The sequence below is a fragment of the Phaethon aethereus genome (assembly GCF_964289735.1).
Source record: "Phaethon aethereus genome assembly, chromosome: 1".
Taxonomy (NCBI): domain Eukaryota; kingdom Metazoa; phylum Chordata; class Aves; order Phaethontiformes; family Phaethontidae; genus Phaethon; species Phaethon aethereus.
Window position 1 is genome coordinate 221,305,168 of NC_138575.1, and position 22,190 is coordinate 221,327,357.

Below are 22,190 nucleotides of genomic sequence, written 5' to 3' on the forward strand. Positions count from 1 at the left end.
GGAAGGGTGGGAATAATTTTGCTAGCAGGGGTAGCTCCTCCTTCGGCAGCTGCGGGAAGGGTGAGCTGGGAAGGCCCCGAGTGGCAAATCCTGCTCCCCAAATGGTCTGAAACGCTCCACATTTTGCCTAAAACTTGATTTTTTTGCCCCCAAGTGAGGTCTCCAGGTCAAAATCCCCGCTATAGCTCACTCAGGGTATGGCTGAGCCCTGGCACAACTCAGTGCACCGCTGACCTCAGAGAAACGCTGTGTATTGCGGCTCCGGGAAGGCAATTTTGAGGTGAAACAGCATCTCCAGGGATACGGAGATCCCTCTTCCCATGGGACGTGATTTTAGCATCCCAGCCGGGTGGTGACAGCGCGTGTGACACCCGCCTGCGTGTCCCTGGCTTCAGCGACCCAGTTCCCACTGGCAGCGTGATTTGGGGCTGGGGCAGGGGAAGAGAGTCCTCGAAGTGGCTGCAAGCGGCATCGTTACATGCACTGATGTGTGCACGGTCTCAGCCTGGGCTCAAGGGCCAGAGGTTGCCATGATGGCTGGGACTCCTCATGGAGGTACACCCCCACCCTCCCTTTCTCCTCAAACCCCATTTGTCTTTAAAAAGCAAAATGATGGATTTGCACCTGGATTTTTTATTAAAAAATAAAATAGAGCAGCCTAGGAGAGCTCCCGTCCTTCGGTGGGAGGCCAAGCGAGGTTGGGGGGTTGTATTTCCAGTGCTGGAGGGGAAAACTGGGGGAAGATCCCCTCTCTGAGCTCCCCCATCCTGGATTTGGGGTGCTGCCGAATCGACCCCCAAATCTCCACTGTCGGATCCGCTCCATCTTTGGGGTTTTTGGGAGCATCCTCGTAGTGCTTCTATAACTCTTTGGGATGGGAGATGAGCCTCTTGGCTCCATCCCAAGGGATTGGGATGCTTCTCTGGGGAGGGTTTGGAGTTTTTTTGGGGAGGAAACACCCAGGTTTCAATTTAAAAAAAAGAAAAGGATTGTCCGAAGGGAAATCTAAAGGTGTTTACAAAAAGCCACGCTGCTAAAAATAACCGGCTCATATTTTAGATGGCCCTAAAAATAGGCAGCGCTGTTGGAGTGGCCAAACGCTCCCAGGAATTTCCTGTGGGCTGCGGGCCGCGCGCAGGGGGGTCCGGGCTTGTCAGCCAGCGGGGACGGCCGGCATCGCTCCGGCTGTTTCTTTCCTGGGTGACGGGGAGGTGACCTCCGCTGGGCCCCTGAATGCACAGCGGGGTCCGGCCTGGCTCCTTCCCTGGTCCGGGCGGCAACGGGCTTAACCCTTCTCCATCCATCCGTCCTCCCTGATTAACACCCAAAGAGGTTTTTGGGTGGGTTTCAGAGTGGTTTTTAAACCCATCAAGCAGAAAGCTCAACCTTAATAGTAGACACCGGAGAATCTACTCGCACAGTTAAATGACAGGCTTGACTCCAGGGAGGTGTTTGGAGAGTGGTGATGTGGGAAGGACCCTTTGCAGATGGAGGGGTGGAGGGATCCCCCCGCTCGCCCGGGGGAACAAGCCCGTGGGAGGGCTCGAGGGCGTTGCTGCAGGCGGAGCGGCCGGGTCACCGTCGCAGCGTCACGGCGTCGCAGCGTCACGGCCGTCACGGCGTCACAGGCCAGCTGGGGCTGGGGTTGCAATTTAAACGAGGCAGGGATTGCAAGAGGAATGGGTTTGCAAACCGGGTGGATCGGAGATTGCAATGCAGACGGCCTTGGGTTTGCAACCCTGGTGGGTCAGGGACTGCGAGAGGAACGGGTTTGGGATTGCAACCCGGATCGGGATTGCAACCCAGGTGAGCCCGGGACTGCAGCGCAGATGGACCCAGGACTGCAACCCGCGTGTGTCTGGGGTTGCAGCCCAGGTGGCTCTGGGGTTGCAGCCCAAACGGGTCCAGAACTGCAGCCCAGGCGCGTCCAGGATTTACAACCAGATGAGTCTGGGATTGTAACGGGAATGGGATTGAGATTGCAGCCAGGTGGGTCTGGGATTGCAACCCAGATGAGTCTGGGATTGCAATGGGAATGGGATTGAGATTGCAGCCAGATGGGTCTGGGATTGCAACCCAGGTGAGTGTGGGATTGCAACAGGAATGGGATTGAGATTGCAGCCAGGTGGGTCTGGGATTGCAATGGGAATGGGATTGAGATTGCAGCCAGGTGGGTCTGGGATTGGAACCCACATGAGCCCAGGACTGCAAACCAGACGAGCCCGGAGTTGCAGCCCAGCGCAGTGCAGCATCGCAGCCCAGATGGGCCTGGGATTGCACCCAAATTTGGCCCAGATTTGCAACCCAGACGGGTTTAGAACTGCAGTGGATGAGCCCGGGATTGCAGCCCTATCCCAGAAACGGGTCGGGGGTTGCAGTGCAGATGGGCCGGTTGCAGCCCAGCCCGGGGTTTGGAGCCCAAATGGGTCTGGGATCGGAAACCGGATGGGCCCCGGATTGCAACCTGAACGCGTCCAAAACTGCGACCCACAGGGGCCCAGGTGCGCAACCCGGCTGGCTCTGGGGTTGCACAGAAATGGCTCTGGGACTGAGACCCGAATAAAACATGGATTATGGCAGAAATGGGTCTGGGACTGGATCTCGGGAGAGCTCAGGGGTGCAACTCAGATGGGGCCAGGACTGCAACCCAGATAGATCTGGGGTTACAGCACAGATGGCTCGGGGACTGCAACCAGACGGATCCGGGACTGCAACCCGGACGGATCCGGGACTGCAACCCAAACGGATCCGGGACTGCAACCCGGACGGATCCGGGACTGCAACCCAAACGGATCCGGGACTGCAACCCGGACGGATCCGGGACTGCAACCCGGACGGATCCGGGACTGCAACAGAAAGGGCTCAGGGGCCACTGTGGTGCTGCGGCAGGAGCTGCAGGAGCCGCTGCCTTGCAAACAGTCTCGTTACCCCTAAAGCGATTAGATCTAAGGGGGCTGCAGCCGGCACCCATCATGCCCACGCCGGGCACGGCGGGCCCCTTCTCCCTGATCCTGGGAGTGTATCTAAGGCTGCTGCACCATCCCTCTCATTACATGCACCGAGTTGGCCGTTCTCTACCACGCGCGCTGGGGAGGGGGCCGGGGAGGGGCCGGGATGGGTGCTGTGCCATCCCCAGGGTGGGAGACTCATCATCCTCGTTAGCAAGAGGAAATTTACTGGCTGCAGCCCCGCTGCACGCCGTTGCTGTGGAAACGGGGCGAGCGGCTAATTAGATTTAATTAACGAAGCAAGAGGGGAGTGTTACAAACGGATCCTGGCAGGGTGCCTCACCCGGCAAGCAGGGATGTGGGTGCTGAGGTGATGATGTCGGGAGGGGGGGCCGAGCAGGATTGCTCCCTGCCTCAATTTCCCTGTCTGTAAGGTCAGGGAGGGGGGACAGAGTACCTGGGGACCCCCCCCAATAGATGAAAACGGAGACCCCAAGGATGCTGAGCATCGCAACTCAGCATCAGCTGTGCACCCCCTCCCAAAATCACACGCCCCAAGAAGCCATATCCCCCCTCCCCGCCCCGTACAGCATCCTCCTCGGGCAAAGCCTCTCCGGCAGCATCCCCCCGGCAGGATCCGGCCCTGCCCGCGCCCGCGCGCGTCTCTGCCCGTGGGCACGGCTCTGCCTCCGTCTCCGATTGCTCTCGCCTGCCCGTGCCTCGGTCGCACCCGGGGCCGGGCACCCGCGTGCCGCCACGGACGCAGGCGCACGCCCGCCGCACGCAGCCTGCAGCCGCTCTGCGGGAGGGCTTCATTTTTTTTATATACATATATACACACACACACACGGAGAACCCTATCGATATAAATAGCTCCTCTATTTTATTTCCCTCCTCGCTGCATCCCAGCGCAGCATTCCGGCGATTTTAAAGGGGAGACCTGGGGGTATATATATTTTTTTTTTTTTTATATATATATATAATTTTTTTTATTCCTTGGGCCGCGTGGGACGGACCGACCCCCGGGACCCGCATGCTGCAGATGGTGAGGACTCTGGCGCAGTTCACCATCGCGCTGGAGGACATGCGAGACATCGGGGACGGCATCGATGCGGCCTTCGCCGCCTCCGGGCTCGGCGGCGCGGCCGAGGAGCTGCCGGAGAAGGGTTGCGGCAATCGCGGTGGGACCGAGGTGATGCGAAAAGGGATGGGGGGGGGTCCTCGGGATGGAGAGGAGGGGGTGGCCGGGGGGGGGGGTATATACAGGGGGGTGCATGGATGCGTCATGTTTGGACACGTGTGCGCCCAGCAGAAGCTGGCACCTGCGGGGTCTGGACCACGATTGCCATGGCAACGGCGCCTCCATCCTCATCCTCAGCCTGTCGCCCCCGGGGTTGTCCGGATTGCGGGGAGGGGGGGGGATGCTCCTGCCCGGAGGGGGTGATGGGGGGGGCCGGAGCCATCGCTGCCAACACCCCCACAGTGCTGATTTACACCGCGGAGGCGTCGGCTGGCGGGGAAATGCCCCAATTCCCATCACGGTGGGGGCTGGTCCTGAGGGTGCTGAGCATCTCGGGGCAGGCGGGATGCAGCCGGGGTGCGGCGGGGGGGTCCCCAGGGAGAGCAGATGGAGACTGAAGCAACATCAGCCCCACTGGGGAGAGGCTTTGCTGGGGGGTGAGGGATGCAGTGGGGCGCATCCTGCCGGCGCCCGGGTACTGCTTTGCCCTGCCAGGATGGCGCGTTACCCCCAGCTCCCGCTCATCCCAGCGGGAATTCCCCCCCGCCGGGATAATAACGCTGCAACAAGGGAAAAAAAATCCCCTTGCCGAGAGTCGGGCCTCATCCTGCGTCTCCCCACCGCTGCAAACCCCCAGCCGCCGGTGCGGCGTGTGGTGCTGAGCCCGCTCGGCTCACCCGTCTGGCCCTTCGCTTCGGTCCTGAGCTGGGACACCTCCGGAAAATGCCGGGAGCGTCACAGGGAGGCTGTGCGAGAGTTGGGGAAACTGAGGCAGGGCAGGGTCAGGCACTCTGCACCCCTGGAGCCCATCCTCCAGCCCGTAATGACAACAAATTAATCCGGCAGTGAGAGTGTTAATAAACCTTCAGGCTGTAATGAAGTGGGGAGGTCTCAGCTGGTGTCCCTGAGAATTCCAGCATCGTCGTGTTTTGGGGGGACAGATTTCCTGGGGGAACTTGGACCCGTTGCCAGAATATTTGGCTCTAGATGTGTTTCCTCCTTGCTTGGCTGAAAAGACCGATATCAGCTTGGTGGGCAGGTGGGGAAACTGAGGCACGGCTCTGTTCTCCAGCACCGAGTGGGATCCAGCCAGGATCCCTCCCCATTTCTTCCTGAGGGCCACCGGGGAGAGGGTGGCCTCCACCCGTGGTGAGGATGGTCGGGTTAAGGCTTCCTTCTCTGCTTGCAGAGCAGCTTTGCGGCGCTCGTGTCCCCACCAGCAGCGGGGCGGGGGACACAACCCCACGGGGCGGGGGGACACAGGGTCATCCCACGAGGAGATGAGGGACACGGGGTTTGGTGGCTCCAGCAACCCCCGTAGCAGGGTAGCCTGGTGCCAACGTGCTGTGGTGGCCAGGTGGGACATCTCTGCGCCCAGGTCTGTTGGGATGTCTGAGCAGCCAGGACCTTTGTGGGGGTCCTTGTCCCCTGTGGGGTACCTGGGCACATACAGCGTTCGGGGTGGCCCTGCCTTTGGGGTGTCTCCACTAATGAGACACTTTGAGTGTCTCTGTGCCCAGGTTCATTTGAGCATCTCCACACCCGGGGCCTTTGGGGCATCTCTATACCCATCGCTTTGGGGGTGTCCAAGCCTCCAGGGACTTTAGGGTGTCCCACACCCACAGCTTGGGGTGTCTCTGCACCCAGGGCCCTTGGACAGTCTCCACGAACGGGACCATTGCCAGCATCTCCACACCCAGCACCCTGGAGAAGAATCTCCTTTCCCAGGGCCAGCGGTGGGTCTCTGTATCCAGAACTTTTGGGGTTTCTTATACCCAGGGCAGTTGGAGTCCCTCCACAACCAAAATTTTTGGAGTATCTCTGCACTCAGGACCCTTGGAGCATCCCTGCACCAAAAAATTTGGGGGCTTCTCACACCCAGGGCCTTTAGAGCATCTCCACATCAAAAATTTTTGGGGTGTCCCCGGAGCATCTTGGCACCAAAATGTTTGGAGTATCTTTGCACCTCTGGAGTGTCCCTGCACCCAAAATATTTGGGGTGATCGTGCTGAGGCCCTTTGAGGTTCCTCCACACCCAAAACTTTTAGGGTATCTCTGCACCTGTGGTCTCTGGAGCATCTCTGCACCCAAAACTTTCGGGGTATCACTGCGCCAAGAGTCTCTGGAGCATCTCCACACACAAAAGTTTTGGGGTGTCTCTGGAACATTGCTGCACCCAAAACTTTTGGGGCGTCTCAGACCCTGGGCTCTGGAGCATCTCGCCCCCCGGGTGCTGCGTGCGAGGGGGGTCTCCGAGCCCCACAACCAAGAAGACCCCGACCCATCTGCTTCCCAAGACTGCCAGACCATCCCGCACTGCCACCTCCCCGTGCCCCCCACCACCCCAGGAGCTCCCCTCCCACAGGGCCACAGCCCAGCGCTGGGGTGCCCAGGGTGCCGGGCAAGAGGCAAATTCCTACGGGACCGCTCCGAGCGGAGCCGCCGGAGAGACGGAGGGCGCCGGGACCGACCCATGTAGGGCTGTGAGAGCCAGGGCGGGCTCCTGACGCGGCCGCGGAGGAAACCAGGCGTCTCTGTGCGCTCGGTGTCATGTACTTCCTAATCCTCCCGGATTCCTCCATCGGGGTGGAGAGGGAGCGGAGGGGAGCTGGACGCCAGCCGGGCTCCTCCGGCGTTCAGCCTCCCCGCCGAGCCCCCGCGCCGGCACCGACACCCGCCACGTAGCTTCCCTCTGTCGTGTCACCCCAAAATTCATCTTGTCTGTCTTTCTACCCGGGCAGGACATGAGGAAACACGTCATCATGACGCTGCTGGACACGGAGCAGTCCTACGTGGAGTCCTTGCGCACCTTGATGCAGGTAACGCGGCGCGGCCGGGGACGTGACACCCCAAACCGCGTCCCGGCGTAACTGTCCCTTGCTTGTCGCTGTCCCCGGGACCCCAAGCCGGACCCCCAACTGCGGGTGCTCTACCAGCACTGCTGCGGGGTGGGGGTGGATGGGGGACACTGGGGAGAGCGGGACCGGAGGTGGGAGCAGCGTGGCAATCGTGTCAAGAGCGGGGTGCGGGGCCACCTCTGTCCCCCAAATCAAGCCCATAACGTTCCTGGTGGGTTGTCACCTGGTGGGAATCATGTCCCCAAGCCCCTTCCCATGCTTGCTCCCCAAAAGCTCTTCCTCATGTCGTGCCCCGTCTCCTGGGCCGTTGCCGATGGCCATCCCGTGACAGGGAACCCCTTCCACACCCCGTTCCCATCTCCCCCCATTTTCTACTCAGCGTTGTCACCTACAGCCATGGGCCAAGGGATTTTCTCCTTCCCTTTTTTTTACTGAGCTGGTTCCAACCCCCATGGAGCAGCCTGGCCGGAGGGTCCACCCCACATTTCAGATGTTAATGAAGGTGTTTCAGAAGGTTAATGGTGGTCAACGCCCTGGAGACTAGGTCACCCTGGAGACTAGGTCACACTGGCGTAGCAGTGGGTTGTCCAACCACATCGCTGCAGTTGGAAACTCCAAAAAATCAGAGCTCTGCTCTGCTCGAAAGGAAGCAGTGCCTGTAGGACATCCGGTGGGCATGTCCACGAGGGCCTGGGGCACCCGTCGCCCCAACACCCAGCTGGGCTTTTCCCATAAATCCCCTGCGAGGATGCCCCCATGGGAGACCCAGATGTGCTCTGCCAGATGTTGCTGCAGGAGGGAAGGACCCTTTGAGGCTGCTTCTATTGTAGATGTTGGTTCTGAGGGGCGAGAGGACCCTGGCTCTAGGACTTATTTTGGGAGAAGCTGGACAGGGTTCAGGGTTGGGTGGTGTCCCTGCTGGTCTCAGCATGGATAGAGGATGTCCCATGGGCTGTGCCCTCCTCTGAGGTGGGACAGGAGGCTTGGTTGGAGAGGACAGCCATGCTGGGGATCACCAGTTCCCCACTGGAGGAACTGGTTGGACACGGGTGGGAGCCATGGGGCATTAATGCCTGAGCTCATGCCCGTAGGACACGTCCTGGTACGGTTCAACCAGGGACACGTGGCTTTCTGGGGTGTGGGTCACAGGGCTCCAGATGCCTACAGCTCCCTATCTCAGCTGGGACAAGGTGCTTGGATCCATGACGTGGCCCGGTGGCATGTAGCGTGGACACTTTGTCCCCTACCAGGGACAAGGGCCGCCTTGGAGCATCATCTTCCAGCCAAGCCAGATGGTGCATGCGCAAGCGCTGCCTGCTCTCCCTGTGTGCTGAGGCGGGGGCTGTCTCCGTGCTCTTCTTCTCCATCTGGTCTACGCTCCCCCAGTTTTATGGTGGGTGGGATGCATGGCCCGGCCCAGCCCAGCTCCCACTGGAGGTGTTGGCCACAGTAGGGCAGGTGAAGTGGGTTAGGACCCTCAGGAAGGATTTGGCCCTTGTAACTTGGATCTCCATGAGATACCCACCATCAGCTTGAGAAACCTCATCCTTGGGGGATGACTCCTCCTTCGCCAGGTTGGATGGAGATGTCTGAAGCTGCTTGAGGCGGGTCCTGTCCTTACTGCTCAGCTCCATGTCCTCCCAACATCTTGAAGGACACCAGCACCCCATAGCAGTTTAGCAGAGGAGGCAGCAAGGCTTGAGAAGACCTTCCTCTTCCTGCATCCCTTGCTATTCCAGCTCTTCCATTCCTGGGGGCACTGCTCCTCTCCGCAGCTCTGCCCCACGGAGTGGGGAAAAGGGTTTCATAGCAGAGCGGCCCCCCCCAGCCTTGCCGAGGACCTCCTTTTCCTGCTGGACCCAAGCATTGCTCGTTGGCCATTGCCCAAGAGAGGCTACTGGGCGAAGTGGTCCAGGGCTTGATCCAGCGCATATGCCCTGCCAGCTCCAGCCCCTCCTGGTCCCAAACATCCTAAATCCCATTTGGGAACGCAACAGCTTTTGGATCTCAGGGTCATGCTGCCACAATTTCCCAGCTAGGTCCAGCTCTGTAGCAGATGGAGGTGACAGGACAGCAAAGATTTGGAGCCTCTCAAGGCGGTGGCTGGGGGACAGAGGATGCTGCGCTTTGAGGGTTCCTCGTGCAGACCTGTCCCACTCCCCACACTGCCATGGGGATACACCGGGTGGGATGGGACCCAAGGAGGTGGGGGTGCAAAACCTGCTGGTGAGTCCCACAACCCCACATTCGCGGGGGGAACCCTCTGCTGCAGGATGCCACCGATCCCCATATTTACATGGGTTGAAAAATTCATACTGGGGGGGTGGGAAAAGAAATCTATAGGGACCCCGACGCCTTTGCTTCCCCGCAGGGTTACATGAAGCCGCTGAAGCAGCCGGAGAACTCGCTGCTGTGCGACCCGTCGCTGGTGGACGAGATCTTCGACCAGATCCCCGAGCTGCTGGAACACCACGAGCAGTTCCTGGAGCAGATCCACGACTGCGTGCAGAACTGGCACGAGAAGCAGAAAGTGGGCGACCTCCTCGTGCAGTCGGTAGGTCCTCGCAGGGCGGATTTTCCCCGGGGGAACCCAGGCGCGCCCGCTCTCGGGCACGGCCCCAGCAGGAGAAGTTTCGGAGCAGGAGGCAGGGGAGTGATTAAAGGACAGGCCAAACACGCCCGAGATGGAGAACAGGAGACGATCTCCAGGCCCGCGGTCTGCTTAGCGTAACGGCGGGGTGCTGCGGCGACCGGCTGGGTCTGCAGCTCGGCGTTTCTGCCTCAGGAGCAGAAATGTCAGGGCTGAAAAATTGAGGGGGGCGGGCGGCGGACGAGCCCTCCCCGCGCAAGCCCAGAGCCAGGATTAACCCTTGGGGCAGCTTCTCCCAGGTGTGCCCGGGAGGTCCATGCTGGACCCTTTTTCCCCGCTTCTTTTCCCTTCCCAGTTCTCCAAGGATGTGCTGGTGAACATCTACTCTGCCTACATCGATAACTTCCTCAACGCCAAGGATGCCGTCAGGATCGCCAAGGAAGCCCGGCCGGCGTTCATGAAGTTCCTGGAGGTGGGTCCTGGTTCCTCTTCCCGTAGATGCTGGTCAAGGTCCAGAGGCACCTGCAAGGCTGGTGGTGGAGCAGGGCGGGGTCAGTGGGAGTAAACTGGTAACCTATGGTCAGACTGGCATTTTTTCCCCCTACCACCCTCTTGGCTTTATTGCAAAGAGGCTAGGTTGGGACGTACCAGAGTCACTCTGGATGGTGTAAGAAGGAGTCACCCCAACCCCAAACGGGTGTTACTCCAGGCCCTGGGCTGGTGGGAGGCTCGATCCCTGCTGTGTCCCACCTAATGGGGCCATCCCTGTCCCCCGCCGGTGTTTTGCAGCAAAGCATGCGGGAGAACAAGGAGAAGCAGGCTCTGTCCGACCTGATGATCAAGCCGGTGCAGAGGATCCCGCGATACGAGCTGCTGGTGAAGGTGGGTGCGGGCAGCCGGGTGCAGGCAGGAGGCCGTCGGTGCCACGCCGGCAGCGGGTGAGACCATGGCACCTCCTCACCGATACGTAACAGGAGATTTTAGGGCTCTCGCGTCTCTCCTGGCCACTTTTCCCATGCCTTGACACAAAGTTGGTGTCCCCAGGCACGCGTGCAGCTCTGCCCTCCTGAGGATGGTTACCCTGAGGACTGGCACCCTGCTGTCGCCCCCGGCATGTCTCTATGGGTGTTTGGTCACCTTCCCCTCTACCTTTCTGCTGGGAGGTTGGACGTAGCAGCGCTATTTTGGGACCAGTCGCACTGCCACCCCCTCTGTGCCTCAGTTTCCCCGTGCCAGGGTCACTCTCCCTGGCGCTGAGGCTGGTGGGGGTGCGCTTTCATAGGACCACAGAAGGGTTTGGGTTGGAAGGGACCTTTCAAGGCCATCTAGTCCAACACCCTGCCATGGGCAGGGACATCTTCCACTAGATCAGGTTGCTCAAAGGCTTGTCCAACCTGACCTTGAACAATTCCAGTGATGAATTTTGGGCATCCGTGCAAGGTGATGATGTCCTCTCAAGAGCTGGTGGCCTCTTCAGAGGTGGCAAAGACCATGCTAGTGGTGGCCAAAGCTCAAGGCTTTGTTTCTTTGCAAAACCTTTCCTGCATGGGGCTGGTTTCCATCCCCAGCAGCCAGAGCAGCGTGGTAGGGACTTTGGCTTGGGGATGTCATGGCATCGCCGATGCCCAGGCTTTGCCCGTGGTGACATCCCAGCTGTGTCCCCGTGGTAGGACCTGCTGAAGCACACACCAGAGGACCACCCCGACCACCCTTTCCTCATCGATGCCCAGCGCAACATCAAGCAAGTGGCTGAGAGGATCAACAAGGGCATGAAGAGTGCAGAGGAGGTGGAGAGGAATGCCCGGATCGTGCAGGAGATCGAGTCCCACATCGAAGGGATGGAGGACGTACGTATGGGGGTCTTACATGGGGTCGGTCTTTCCTTCTCCCCAAAATGCTACCATTTCTGCTCCTTCTGGGTCACCCCAGGCTGGGCCACTTGTTGTCTCCTCCGGGTCCTGCTTTCCCCATCATCGCTTGGCCTTGGTGGGCTCCTGGGGGGTTGGGAAGGGGCTGGGGTGCCAGTGCTGAGCCAGGGGGCCACAGGGCCTGTGGTGAAGCCCACGAGGGTTTTCCCCTGGGGCTCCCCGCTCACGAGCCTCCTTATCCCCACAGCTCCAGGCCCCGCTCCGCAGGTTCCTGCGCCAGGAGATGGTCGTGGAAGTGGTAAGAGAAGGTGGTCCTTTGTCACCATCAGGGCCATGGGACCGCACACAATACGGGGCAGTGGGAGACTGTGACTGCGGCTCATGGGATGCCTGTGTGCCCAGGGGAGGCTGCAGATGGATGGATGGATGGATGGATGGATGGATGGAAGCTGCATCAGGGGAAGTTCAGATTGGACATTAGGAAAAGGTGCTTCACTGAGAGGGTGGTCGGTCACTGGAACAGGCTCCCCATGGAAGTGGTCACGGCACCAAGCCTGTGGCAGTTCAAGGAGTGTCTGGACGATGCTCTTAGTCATACGGTTTAGTGTTAGGTAGTCCTGCAAGGAGCAGGGAGCTGGACTCGATGATCCTTATGGGTCCCTTCCAACTCGAGACATTCTATGATTCTATGATTCAAGGCTGGGCAGATGGATGGATGGATGGATGGATGGATGGATGGATGGATGGATGGATGGATGGATGGATGGAAAGAACAGGCAGATGGAAGGATGGATGAAGGGATGGATGGAAAGAACAGGCAGATGGAAGGATGGATGAAGGGATGGATGGAAGGATGGACAGATGGATCAATGACAGATTGATGGGGACAATATAAAATTCCCCAAGTGTGTGTGGGAAGATAAGATGGGTTTGGGAGCAGGCAGGGAGCAGGGAGAGCCCACAGCAGTTGCGGAAGCCAGGCTGAAGACCATAGGGGTCCTGGAGAGCCCACGCCTGGTGTTCCATGGCCTTGGTGCTTCCCTGCAAGTGGGAAACTGCGGCTTTGCCTGCACGGCCATTGCACCCATGTTCCCTTTCACCATCATAAGGATGCAGCTGGTCCCCATGCAGACAGTGGCGTGGGACTTGTCCCACCCCTCAGCCTCCTTGTGCCAAGGCAGCGTGTGGGGAAACTGAGGCAGGGACCGCTCCCAGCACTGGGCGGGGGGCAGACATTAACCCCTTGGTATCTCCCACCACTCCGCAGAAGGCAGTGGGTGGGAAGAAGGATCGCTCCTTCTTCCTCTTCACGGACCTGCTGGTGTGCACGACGTTGAAGCGCAAGTCGGGCTCCCTCCGCCGCAGCTCCATGAGCCTGTGAGTACCACCTGGGGGGCACCCACCACGATTAACCCATGGCTTTAGGGCTGTCCCCACTGGCCGGGCTGTCTTTAGGGTGCTGGGGACGTGGGTGCAGCTCAGCCATCCCCCCCAACCTTGCAGGTACACAGCGGCCAGCGTGATCGACACCGCCAGCAAGTACAAACTGCTCTGGAAGCTGCCGCTGGAGGACGTGGATATCGTCAAAGGTTTGTCACTGCCTGCTGGAGTGTCCCATCCCACCCCAAAACCCATCGCTCACCCCTGGAGAAGGTGCCCCTGCGCAGCGCCAGGGAGAAAGGGGTTAACACCATGCACGTGTCCCCACGCAGGTGCCTCGCAAGCCACCAACCGGGAGAGCATCCAGAAAAGCATCTGCCGCCTGGATGAAGACCTCAGCACGTTGGGGCAAGTCAGCAAGCTGTCAGAGACCCTCAGCTTCCCCCACCAGGTATGGGATGATGGCCCTGATGCTGTCCGCTGGCTGGACACATTCCCCATGGGACCACCCACGATGTCCTCAGCGGGAGGGAGAACATGTGGAACGGCTGGTGGCCATGAGTGTCCTCTAAGGACCCAGATGCCACCAGCCCTAAAGCCACAAGGGGAGTTGGGGCAGCTTCTGAAGGATGCTTGGGGATGGACAGGGGCGTCATTAGGCATGTGGCTGGTGGTGGCCCACCCCTGCGAGCTGAAGTGTTGTCCCCATTCCCAGAGCCTGGATGATGTGATCAAGGACCTGATGGCTGCCATCCACCGAGAGCTGGCGGAGAAGCAATCCCTGTCCTTCAGCATGGCCTTTCCCCCCAACAAGATGGAGCTCAGCACCACCAAAGCTGACGGCACCGAGTCCTTCATCTTTGAGTTCCCCAACCCCGACGCCCGGCTTAGCTTTGAGCAAGCCTTTGAGGATGCCAAGAAGAAGCTGGGTAACACCAGGGACCGGGGGGTGGACATGGTGGTGGGCTCAGCATCACACCCCTGCTTTGGTAGACCCCTTTCCTCCATCACTTCTTCATCCTCCAATTTAATTTTCCCAGCTTCCAGCAAAAACTGCCTAGACCCGGAGTTCCTCAAGGCCATCCCCATCATGAAGACACGGAGTGGGATGCAGGTACTTGGTGGTTGGGTTCAAGCATCCCACAGGACCTGTGGTCCTCTCCATCCAGGTGGGCTTGCCACCAGATGCTGAGAGCTCCTGCGTCACTCCCAAATGACCCAACTCATCCCATCTTCTGCTCCCTTGCAGTTTTCTTGTGCTTCTCCCAGCCACGGCAGCCCGGAAAGCTCCCACGAGGTTTGGGTTTGCAACAGCGACGGTTATGTGGGGCAGGTTTGTTTGCTCAGCATCCGTAAGGAGCCCACGGTGGAGGCGTGCATCGCCGTCTGCTCCGCCAGGATCCTCTGCATCGCCTCCGTGCCTGGTCTCAAGCGGGCGTATAGGTAGGACATTCCCACCGGCACCGCGGAGCCGGCGGGCACGGGGCGATGCTGGAGCTGCTTCTTTCCCCCCTCCCCTCGTCGCGGCAGGGAGCGTGCCGAGCCGGTGGGCAGCCCCTCCTCGGAGCCGATGCCGGCACAGCCGGAGGATGCGGGGCCGCAGCCGTGCCTGCACATCTCCATCTCGGGTTCGTCGTTGGAGCTCTCGGAGCCGGTCGATGGCAGCAACAGGGAGCTGGTGCCCTTTGATAGCGATGACACGGATGACGAGTCCTCACCCAGTCCCTCAGGCACGCTGCAGAGCCAAGCAAGCCACTCCACCATCTCCTCCAGCTTCGGCAGTGAGTCTCTGCTTAGCAAAAAACCACTTCTTTGCCCCAAAATCACAGAATCACAGAATGGTTTGGGTTGGAAGGGACCTTTCAAGGCCATCTAGTCCAACCCCCTGCCATGAGCAGGGACATCCCCAACTCGAGCAGGGTGCTCAGAGCCCCGTCAAGCCTGACCTGGGATGTTTCCAGGGATGGGACATCAACCACCTCTCTGGGCAGCCTGGGTCAGGGTTTCACCACCCTCATTGTGAAAAACATCTTCCTTAGATCTAGTCTAAATCTCCCCTCTTCTACTTTAAAACCATTACGTATTGTCCCATCACTACAGACCCTACTAAGATGATGGGCAGCTCCATCGTTTTGGCCACTCCACCTTGCATTCCTCAGGGAGTTCCACAGCTCGAGGCTTTTGAGCTAAGGAAATCCTGGGAAAAGAGATGCTGGGGGACATCAGCCCAGCCTCGTGGTGCTGGGATGGGGCCGGTGGCTTTGGGTAAAACCTGGTGGGTTTGAGGCTCGGCATCCCTACCTCCTCCCCTGGGTTTGACATGGCAAGGGGACCCTGGTCTCTTCTTCATCACTTTGGTGGGTGTTGGGTGGTCCTCGTCTGACCCATTCCTTCCTCCTCCTCCTCCGCAGATGAAGAGATCCAAAGCTGCAAGGAAGCAACGGCAGAGACGACAAGCTCAGAGGAAGAGCAAGAACCTGGCTTCATGCCTATCACCGGCACCTACGGCCAAAACCGGCACGGCGAGAGCCCCACGGACGGGCGAGCCCTGCGCCGCTCCAGCCGCGGCTCCTTCACCCGGGGCAGTCTTGAGGACCTCCTCAGCCTTGACCCTGAAGCCCATCAGAGCTCCATGTGGTTGGGCACTGAGGATGGCTGGTATGTCCCCAGCATGGGGGGACACGCACATGGGGTGGACCCTGATCCTGGGTGAACCTCAAGCTTTGCTCCTCTCCCGCAGCATCCATGTGTACCAGTCCTCAGACAACATCCGTAACAGGAAGAACAGCATGAAGATGCAACATGCTGCTGCCGTCATGTGCATCTTGTAAGCGGGGAGGAAGATTTTCGACTCCGGGATGTCCACAGTGAGGTGGTTTGGGGTGGCTGAGCAGAGCTCTGCGACCGGTTGTTCAAGGATTTTTCTCCCTGCAGGTATCTGGATAACCAGGTTTTCGTGTCGTTGGCCAACGGGGAGCTGGTTGTGTACCAGCGGGAGGCAGGTGAGGCCGGATCAGGGTCATCAAAGGGCGCTGGGGGTGGTTAAACGCAGCCCAAAAGCGGCGGCTGTTGGGTGGGTGCTTGGGTGGCCCCCAGGGAGGGGTGCTCAGGGTGCCGGCTCTTTCCCTGCCTCTATGAGAAGGGAAGGGACGTCCCTCAAGCGATGCTGAAGACCCCAAAATCAGAGCCAGGCGGAGGCGTGCATCCTCCTCCTGGTCCCTGCTGGCCGCTGGCATCCCCTGGGGACATCAGCTCACGTCCCCTCTAACAGGGGACCCGGAGATGGGCACCTCCAGCGCCACATCCCATCGGCCGGGTCAAGATGGGTTTTTTTGGGGCCGCTTTAACTACCCACCTCACTCCCACCACCCTCACAGGCCGCTTCTGGGACCCCCAAAACTCCAAGTCCCTCTCCCTGGGCTCACCAGGGAGCCCCATCACCAAGATGGTGGCGGTGGCGGGGAAGCTCTGGTGCGGCTGCCAAAACCGGGTCATCGTCCTCAACACCACCACGTTGGCGCAAGAGGTACCGCGGGCAACGGCGGGAGGTTGGGGGGACGGTGCTGGGCATCGGTGGCATCATCAGTGACATCGCTGTGGCTCTGTCACCCGCAGCACACGCTCCAGGTGGGGCAGGACGGCGGGCGCAGCGTCACCTGCATGGTGAGCGCAGGGACCGGCGTGTGGGTCGCGCTGCAGAGCAGCGCCCAGGTCCGGCTTTACCACGCCACCAGCTACGAGCAGTTGGCCGAAGCAGATATCACCCCCCCGGTACACAAGATGCTCGCCGGTAAGTCCCACCGGTGGCAGGTCTCCGGTGGGTGGCCGTCGCTGTCTCCAGTGGGTACTCATCGTCTGCCTGGAAAATGTGATGCCCCGCAGCATCCAGCGCTGGGAAATTTAATATCTCCCGCATCTCGACCAGCTTTGGGGAAGGAGACCCGGTTTGTCACGCTCATGGGGTTCGTCCTCGATATTATGCAGCTGCATAATCCCACGGGGAAATAGGGCAGCCCCTGGGCAGATGGATAATCCCATGCAGAAACAGGGCAGCCCCTGGGCATCAGCATAATCCTGCGGCGTAATAGGGAATCCCTGGGGTGGCTTCATAATCCCATGTGGAAATAGGGCAGACCCTGGAGTGTGCATAATCCCATGCAGAAATTGGGCAGCCCCTGGGCAGCTGCATAATCCCATGTGGAAATAGGGAAGCTCCTGGGTGGTGGCATAATCCCGTGCAGGAATAGGGCAGCCTCTGGGCATCTGTGTAATCCCATGAGTTAACAGGATGCATAATCCCACAGGGAAATAGGGCAACCCCCGGGCAGCTACATAATCCCTTGCAGGAATAGGGCAGTTCCTTGGCATCTGCATAATCCCACAAGGAAATGGGGCAGCCCCTGAGTGGATGCATAATCCCACACAGGAATAGGGCAGCCTGTGGGCATCTCCATAGTCCCACACAGGAATCGGGCAGTCTCCGGGCATCTCCATAATCCCACATGGAAATAGGGCAGCCCCTGGGCATGTGCGTAATCCCACCGGGCAATAGGGCATCCCCTGGGTTGCTGCATAATCCCACATGGAAATAGAGAAACCCCATGGCATGTGCATAATCCCACACGGAAATAGGGAAACCCCTGGACATCTGCATAATTCCACGAGGTAATAGGGAATCCCCTGGACGGCATCATAATCCCATGTGGGAATAGGGCAGCCCCTGGGTATCTGCATAATCCCGCCAGGAGATTAGGCAGCCTAATCTGGCAGCACCCAAGGGTGCCTTGTACCAGCCATGGGGGTTGTGGGATCCCTTCCCCCTGTCCCACGTCTCCCAGATACCCCTGGGAATGGAGACCGGTGGCACCGGTGGGATTCACAGCCCCATGCCAGGCAGGGCAGGACGCTGACGGCTGGGATGCTCGACAGGCTCGGATGCCATTATCCGGCAGCACAAGGCAGCCTGCCTGCGGATCACGGCTCTCCTGGCGTGCAAGGACTTGCTGTGGATCGGGACCAGCGCCGGCGTGGTGCTGACCCTCGCCGTCTCGGCCAAGGCGGCCCCGGCGTTGGTGGGGCTCTCCCAGGGTCACACCGGCCACGTCCGCTTCCTCACCGCCATCGAGCTGCCCGACGGCTTCGACGTCCTCTTCCCATTGCCGAGGGAGACGGGTAGGTGGGATGGTTGGGGAGGGGCCCAAGCCTGACCCGCTCCGGGAGGAGTGGATGTTTTTTATGGGGCCGGCAACGCCATCCCGCTGGCGGATAACCAGGAATAGCCTCGAAATGCGGCCACCGGAGTCCCTGCTCCATCCTTACCCTCTTAAAATCCATGGAGAAAAATTAGGGTGGGGGGAAATTGGGTGCTACCCCCTACTCCAGGGCTTGGGGGCTCGCTTGAGTGACCCCAAATTCCCTTGGGAGACCCTAGGGGAAATCCCCATGGGGAAAAGCCAACGGAAAGCCACCTGCTGAGTCTGACCCGAACTGGCCCCAAAACTGGGGTGGGATGGGGAGGAGGTGATTTGGGGGAGAGGAGGTAGTAATTGGGGGGGGAGGCTAAAGTAAGTGGGAGGAGCTATTGGCGGATGGGAGGGGGTCTTGGGGGCCAAGATGTGGCATCTGGGAAAGTGGTGGTGGGATGTTGATGGGATGCTGCTGGTGGGATGCTGATGGGAGGATGCTGGGATGACACTGGGATGATGCTGGTGGGATGATGCTGGGATGATGCTGGGATGATGCTGGTGGGATGCTGCTGGTGGGATGACACTGGGATGCTGATGGGAGGATGCTGGGATGACACTGGGATGCTGCTGGTGGGATGCTGCTGGTGGGATGACACTGGGATGATGACAGGATGATGCTGGTGGGATGATGCTGGTGGGATGATGCTGGTGGGATGACAGTGAGATGACGCTGGTGGGTTGCTGCTGGTGGGATGACACTGGGATGCTGCTGGTGCTGGTGGGATGCTGCTGGGGAGCAGGGGGGCCCCCGGGGGTGATCTGACGGTGCGCTGGGGTTCTGCGCTTGCCAGGGGCCGAGAAGCCGAGCGAAGTGGAGAAGCGAGACCCGTCGCGGCCCCGCGCCCCCGCCCTCACCCTCTCCAAACCCAAGATGCTGGTGATCAGCGGAGGGGATGGCTACGAGGATTTCCGCCTGACCAGCAGCAGCGAGACGGTGGGCCGGGACGACAGCACCAACCACCTCCTCCTCTGGAGAGCGTGAACGGCCGCGGCCCCCCCGGGGCCATCCCGGCGAGGAAGGGGGGGTGCTGGCCCCCCTGTATGCGGGAGGGGTCCTGACCCCTCTCCCCGCCACCCCCCGCCCCAGCGCCTCTCATCTCCAACCCGGCTGCTCTCTGTGTGCTCGGGGTTGGGGGGGGCTCCCCCCGCCGTCCCCCCGGCCACCGCAGCGGACTGGGTGGGGGGACACACACCGCTTTCGGGGCATGGAGAAGATGGGGAGGGGGGGATGCGTTCGCTTGGGAAGGCGCTAATGAAGGAGGAAGGCATTAACGAGCATCCCTGGGGACCGGCCGGAGGATGACATACAGCCAGGAACCTGCCTTGCTCTCCGGTTTTGGGCGTGCCTGCTTTGGGGTGCGTGGGGGGGTCACAGCGCTGTCACCCCCTTCTCCCCCAGGACCCCCGGCCACGCCGCGGGACCACCCCAGGGACAATACGCCCGTGGTGTCCCCCCAGCCCCGGGCCTCCCGCTAACCCGCTCGCTCCATCGCCAGCACCCAGATAGCTCTGTCTGTTTGTTTGTTTGTTTTAAATATATATATATTATATATATAAAAACATTCTTATTTATTTGGGGGGGGGGAGGCGGGTTGGGGGGTGACAGGCGCATCGTCATGTCACTGCCGGTCCCTCTACTCCGGAGTTGTGGGATTAAAAACCTCGCGGGTTCATCACCCCGAGGCAGAGCTGGACCCCACAGGGGTGCTGGTGGGGGGGGTGGTGATGGAGGGGAGGAGGGGAAAATTTGGGACCCTCCCCCCCCCCCCCACCCCGGTCTCTGTGATTCCCATGGGATTTCACAGCCTGGGGAGCGGGATGAAGCCGCCGCCGTCGTTTGAAGCATCTTCTGGATGAGAGCAACCACCTTCTCCCCGTCCCCCTGCCAGACACCAGGGATGTGCCCCCAGCCCTGCATTGGGGTGATGGCGGTTGGGACCCTAAAAATGAAATTCTGCACCAAACTCCCTCATTTGCCCTTCCCCCCCGCCCCACCCCACCCCCCATTTTCCTGCTTTCACCCCAGGGTCCAGGCGAGGCCGGCGCTCACACACCTGGGTGACCTGTTGTCCCCGTTGGGAGAGGTGACAACAGCGGGGAGGAACCGGGGTGTCCCCGTCCCCACGCAGCCCGGTGCGTGACGGCGACGCTGCTGCCCCACGTCCGTCTGTCCATCTGGGGAGGGGGGGGTGGTATCATTGGGATGATGAGGATATTTTGGGAAGGGGGCGGGGGGGGGAATTCCGGTCAGTTTGGGAGCTCTTTGTCATTAAAGGTGACCCGTGTCAGAATGCAGCCAGCGTGGTCTCGTCCTTCGCTTCGGGGCGGGGGGGGAGTGGCAGGGACGGGGCGCAGCCGCCGCCGTCACCGGGGACGTCACCCGGTGGTACCGGCTGCGATGAAGACCCTGATGGGAGGAAGAAACCCTTTCCACTACGGGGGTGCGGTCATTCCCTCCTGGATAACCCCGGGCCGGGGGTGGGATCCCACCGAGCGTCGGGATGTCTCCCACTCCCGGGGTGTCCCCCAGGGGCGACGGACGGACAAACAGCCGGAACGGGGGACACCGTCCCGGGAACCCCCGCCAGCCCCCGGGGAGCACCGGGAGCTCCCCGGGGGGAGCGTCAGGCCCAGCCGCAGCGGGGATGCCCCCAGCGTGGGGAAACTGTCCCCTGGGGAAGGGGACGAGGCCAAGATGGCGTGGGCTGCAGGGCACGTAGGAAAGAGGGGTCAGCACCCATGGGTGCCGGCGCTGAGCGCCCCCCTCCGAGCCCAGATGCAGCAAAAAATCCTTATTTTCTAAAAAAATGCCTCCTCGGCAGGTAAAACCCCGCCGGGTAGCTCTTTTTTTCCCGTTTTCCCCCCAAAACCCCAGCACCCCCCACGGCCGGACCGCCCGCAGCTCCCGCCGCGCCCGGCAGGTGGCGCTGCCGGCGGAGGGGCGGGGCGAGCGGCCGAGCGCTGACGCATAGGGGCGGGGGAAGGGGGTGGAGCCCCGCGGCGTGACGTGCCAGAAAAGGGGCGGGGCGTAGGGGAGTAGCGCGCCGGTGGGTTCATTCATAAAGGAGCAGGCGCGCTCAGCGGGGTGGCCAGGTAAGGGGGACACCCGGCCGGGCTCCCCCCCCCCCCCCCCCCCCCGTGGGGCTTATTGCGAGATGGGGGGCTCGGGCGGCGTCCCCTTAAAGGGTTTTTCCCCCTGCGGGGGCCTGGGTTTGGGGTTGCTGCAGTTCGGGCTGTGCAACGGCGGGGGGGGGGGGGGGGGGCGGGTGGCTGGTGCTTTTTGGGGTGCTTGACCCCCTGTTTGCAATAAAAAAGGGTGTGTGGGGAGGGTGTTACCGCCTTGACCTCGCCCCTAAGCAGGGCATGGAGGGGGGAGCTTCACCTTGGTGCTGCCTGAAGTGGGGTTTGGAGACCCCGCTGCTGGCTCTGGCTGCTGCAGAGCGAATGTAGGGTGGAGAGGGGAAAAAGTAGGTTACGAAAAACACAGCAGCAGCTGCCTGGAAAAAGAGACAGGAACTGTGTCGGGTTCTTGGTTTTTCTCCTTCCCCCCCCCCCCGGAGCTGGAAAATCTCAGGGCTCCCAGCCAAATACCTGCATCAGCCGGGATGCTGCAGTGAGGGGCTGCACCCCAAAACGGGCCTGGAGCGTGATGCCACCTAGGCTTTGCGTGACAGCGATGCCTCTGGGATCATTTGACTTTAATATCGGAGTTTTGCGATGGTTGGGTTGTTCCCACAGCTCTGATGGGACCCCAGGGTGACGTGATAACACCGAGTTTCGCTCCGTCTGCTGGACACTTCCCCCCTTGTCCAAGAGCCGTTCCCCAAAGTATTTCTGAACAGTTGCTCCTTTTTTTTTTTGCCTGTTGAGCTGCAGGAGCCATCAGCCAAAACCCAGTTCCCCCAGAGGGAGGGGAAGCCCTCGCTAACTGGGAATAAAAAGATCTGGTGCGATCTGGGGAGGTGAGGGGGGTTATGGGGCTGGTGGGGGTCGGCGTGTCCCCAAAAAGCAGCCGGCTCTGGTGCTGGTGGGGTTACTTTTTGGTTTCCTCTGGTTCTTG

The 22,190-nt window shown here is 60.6% G+C and overlaps 1 protein-coding gene across 1 annotated transcript in view; it reads left to right on the forward strand.

The window, feature by feature from the left end:
- Positions 1-19,301, forward strand: part of ARHGEF17 (Rho guanine nucleotide exchange factor 17) — a 36,680-nt gene extending 17,379 nt beyond the window's left edge. The window contains exons 2-21 of the mRNA XM_082007262.1: positions 6,930-7,007; positions 9,418-9,600; positions 9,992-10,108; positions 10,426-10,518; positions 11,307-11,483; positions 11,752-11,802; positions 12,772-12,881; positions 13,008-13,093; positions 13,217-13,335; positions 13,600-13,813; positions 13,925-13,998; positions 14,134-14,327; positions 14,415-14,665; positions 15,296-15,542; positions 15,625-15,711; positions 15,819-15,886; positions 16,262-16,410; positions 16,500-16,674; positions 17,814-18,056; positions 18,922-19,301. Coding sequence (XP_081863388.1) covers positions 6,930-7,007; positions 9,418-9,600; positions 9,992-10,108; positions 10,426-10,518; positions 11,307-11,483; positions 11,752-11,802; positions 12,772-12,881; positions 13,008-13,093; positions 13,217-13,335; positions 13,600-13,813; positions 13,925-13,998; positions 14,134-14,327; positions 14,415-14,665; positions 15,296-15,542; positions 15,625-15,711; positions 15,819-15,886; positions 16,262-16,410; positions 16,500-16,674; positions 17,814-18,056; positions 18,922-19,112 — 2,907 coding nt within the window. The 3' untranslated portion in view covers positions 19,113-19,301. The remainder of the gene's footprint in view (positions 1-6,929; positions 7,008-9,417; positions 9,601-9,991; positions 10,109-10,425; positions 10,519-11,306; positions 11,484-11,751; positions 11,803-12,771; positions 12,882-13,007; positions 13,094-13,216; positions 13,336-13,599; positions 13,814-13,924; positions 13,999-14,133; positions 14,328-14,414; positions 14,666-15,295; positions 15,543-15,624; positions 15,712-15,818; positions 15,887-16,261; positions 16,411-16,499; positions 16,675-17,813; positions 18,057-18,921) is intronic.
- The last annotated feature ends 2,889 nt before the right edge of the window (positions 19,302-22,190 follow it).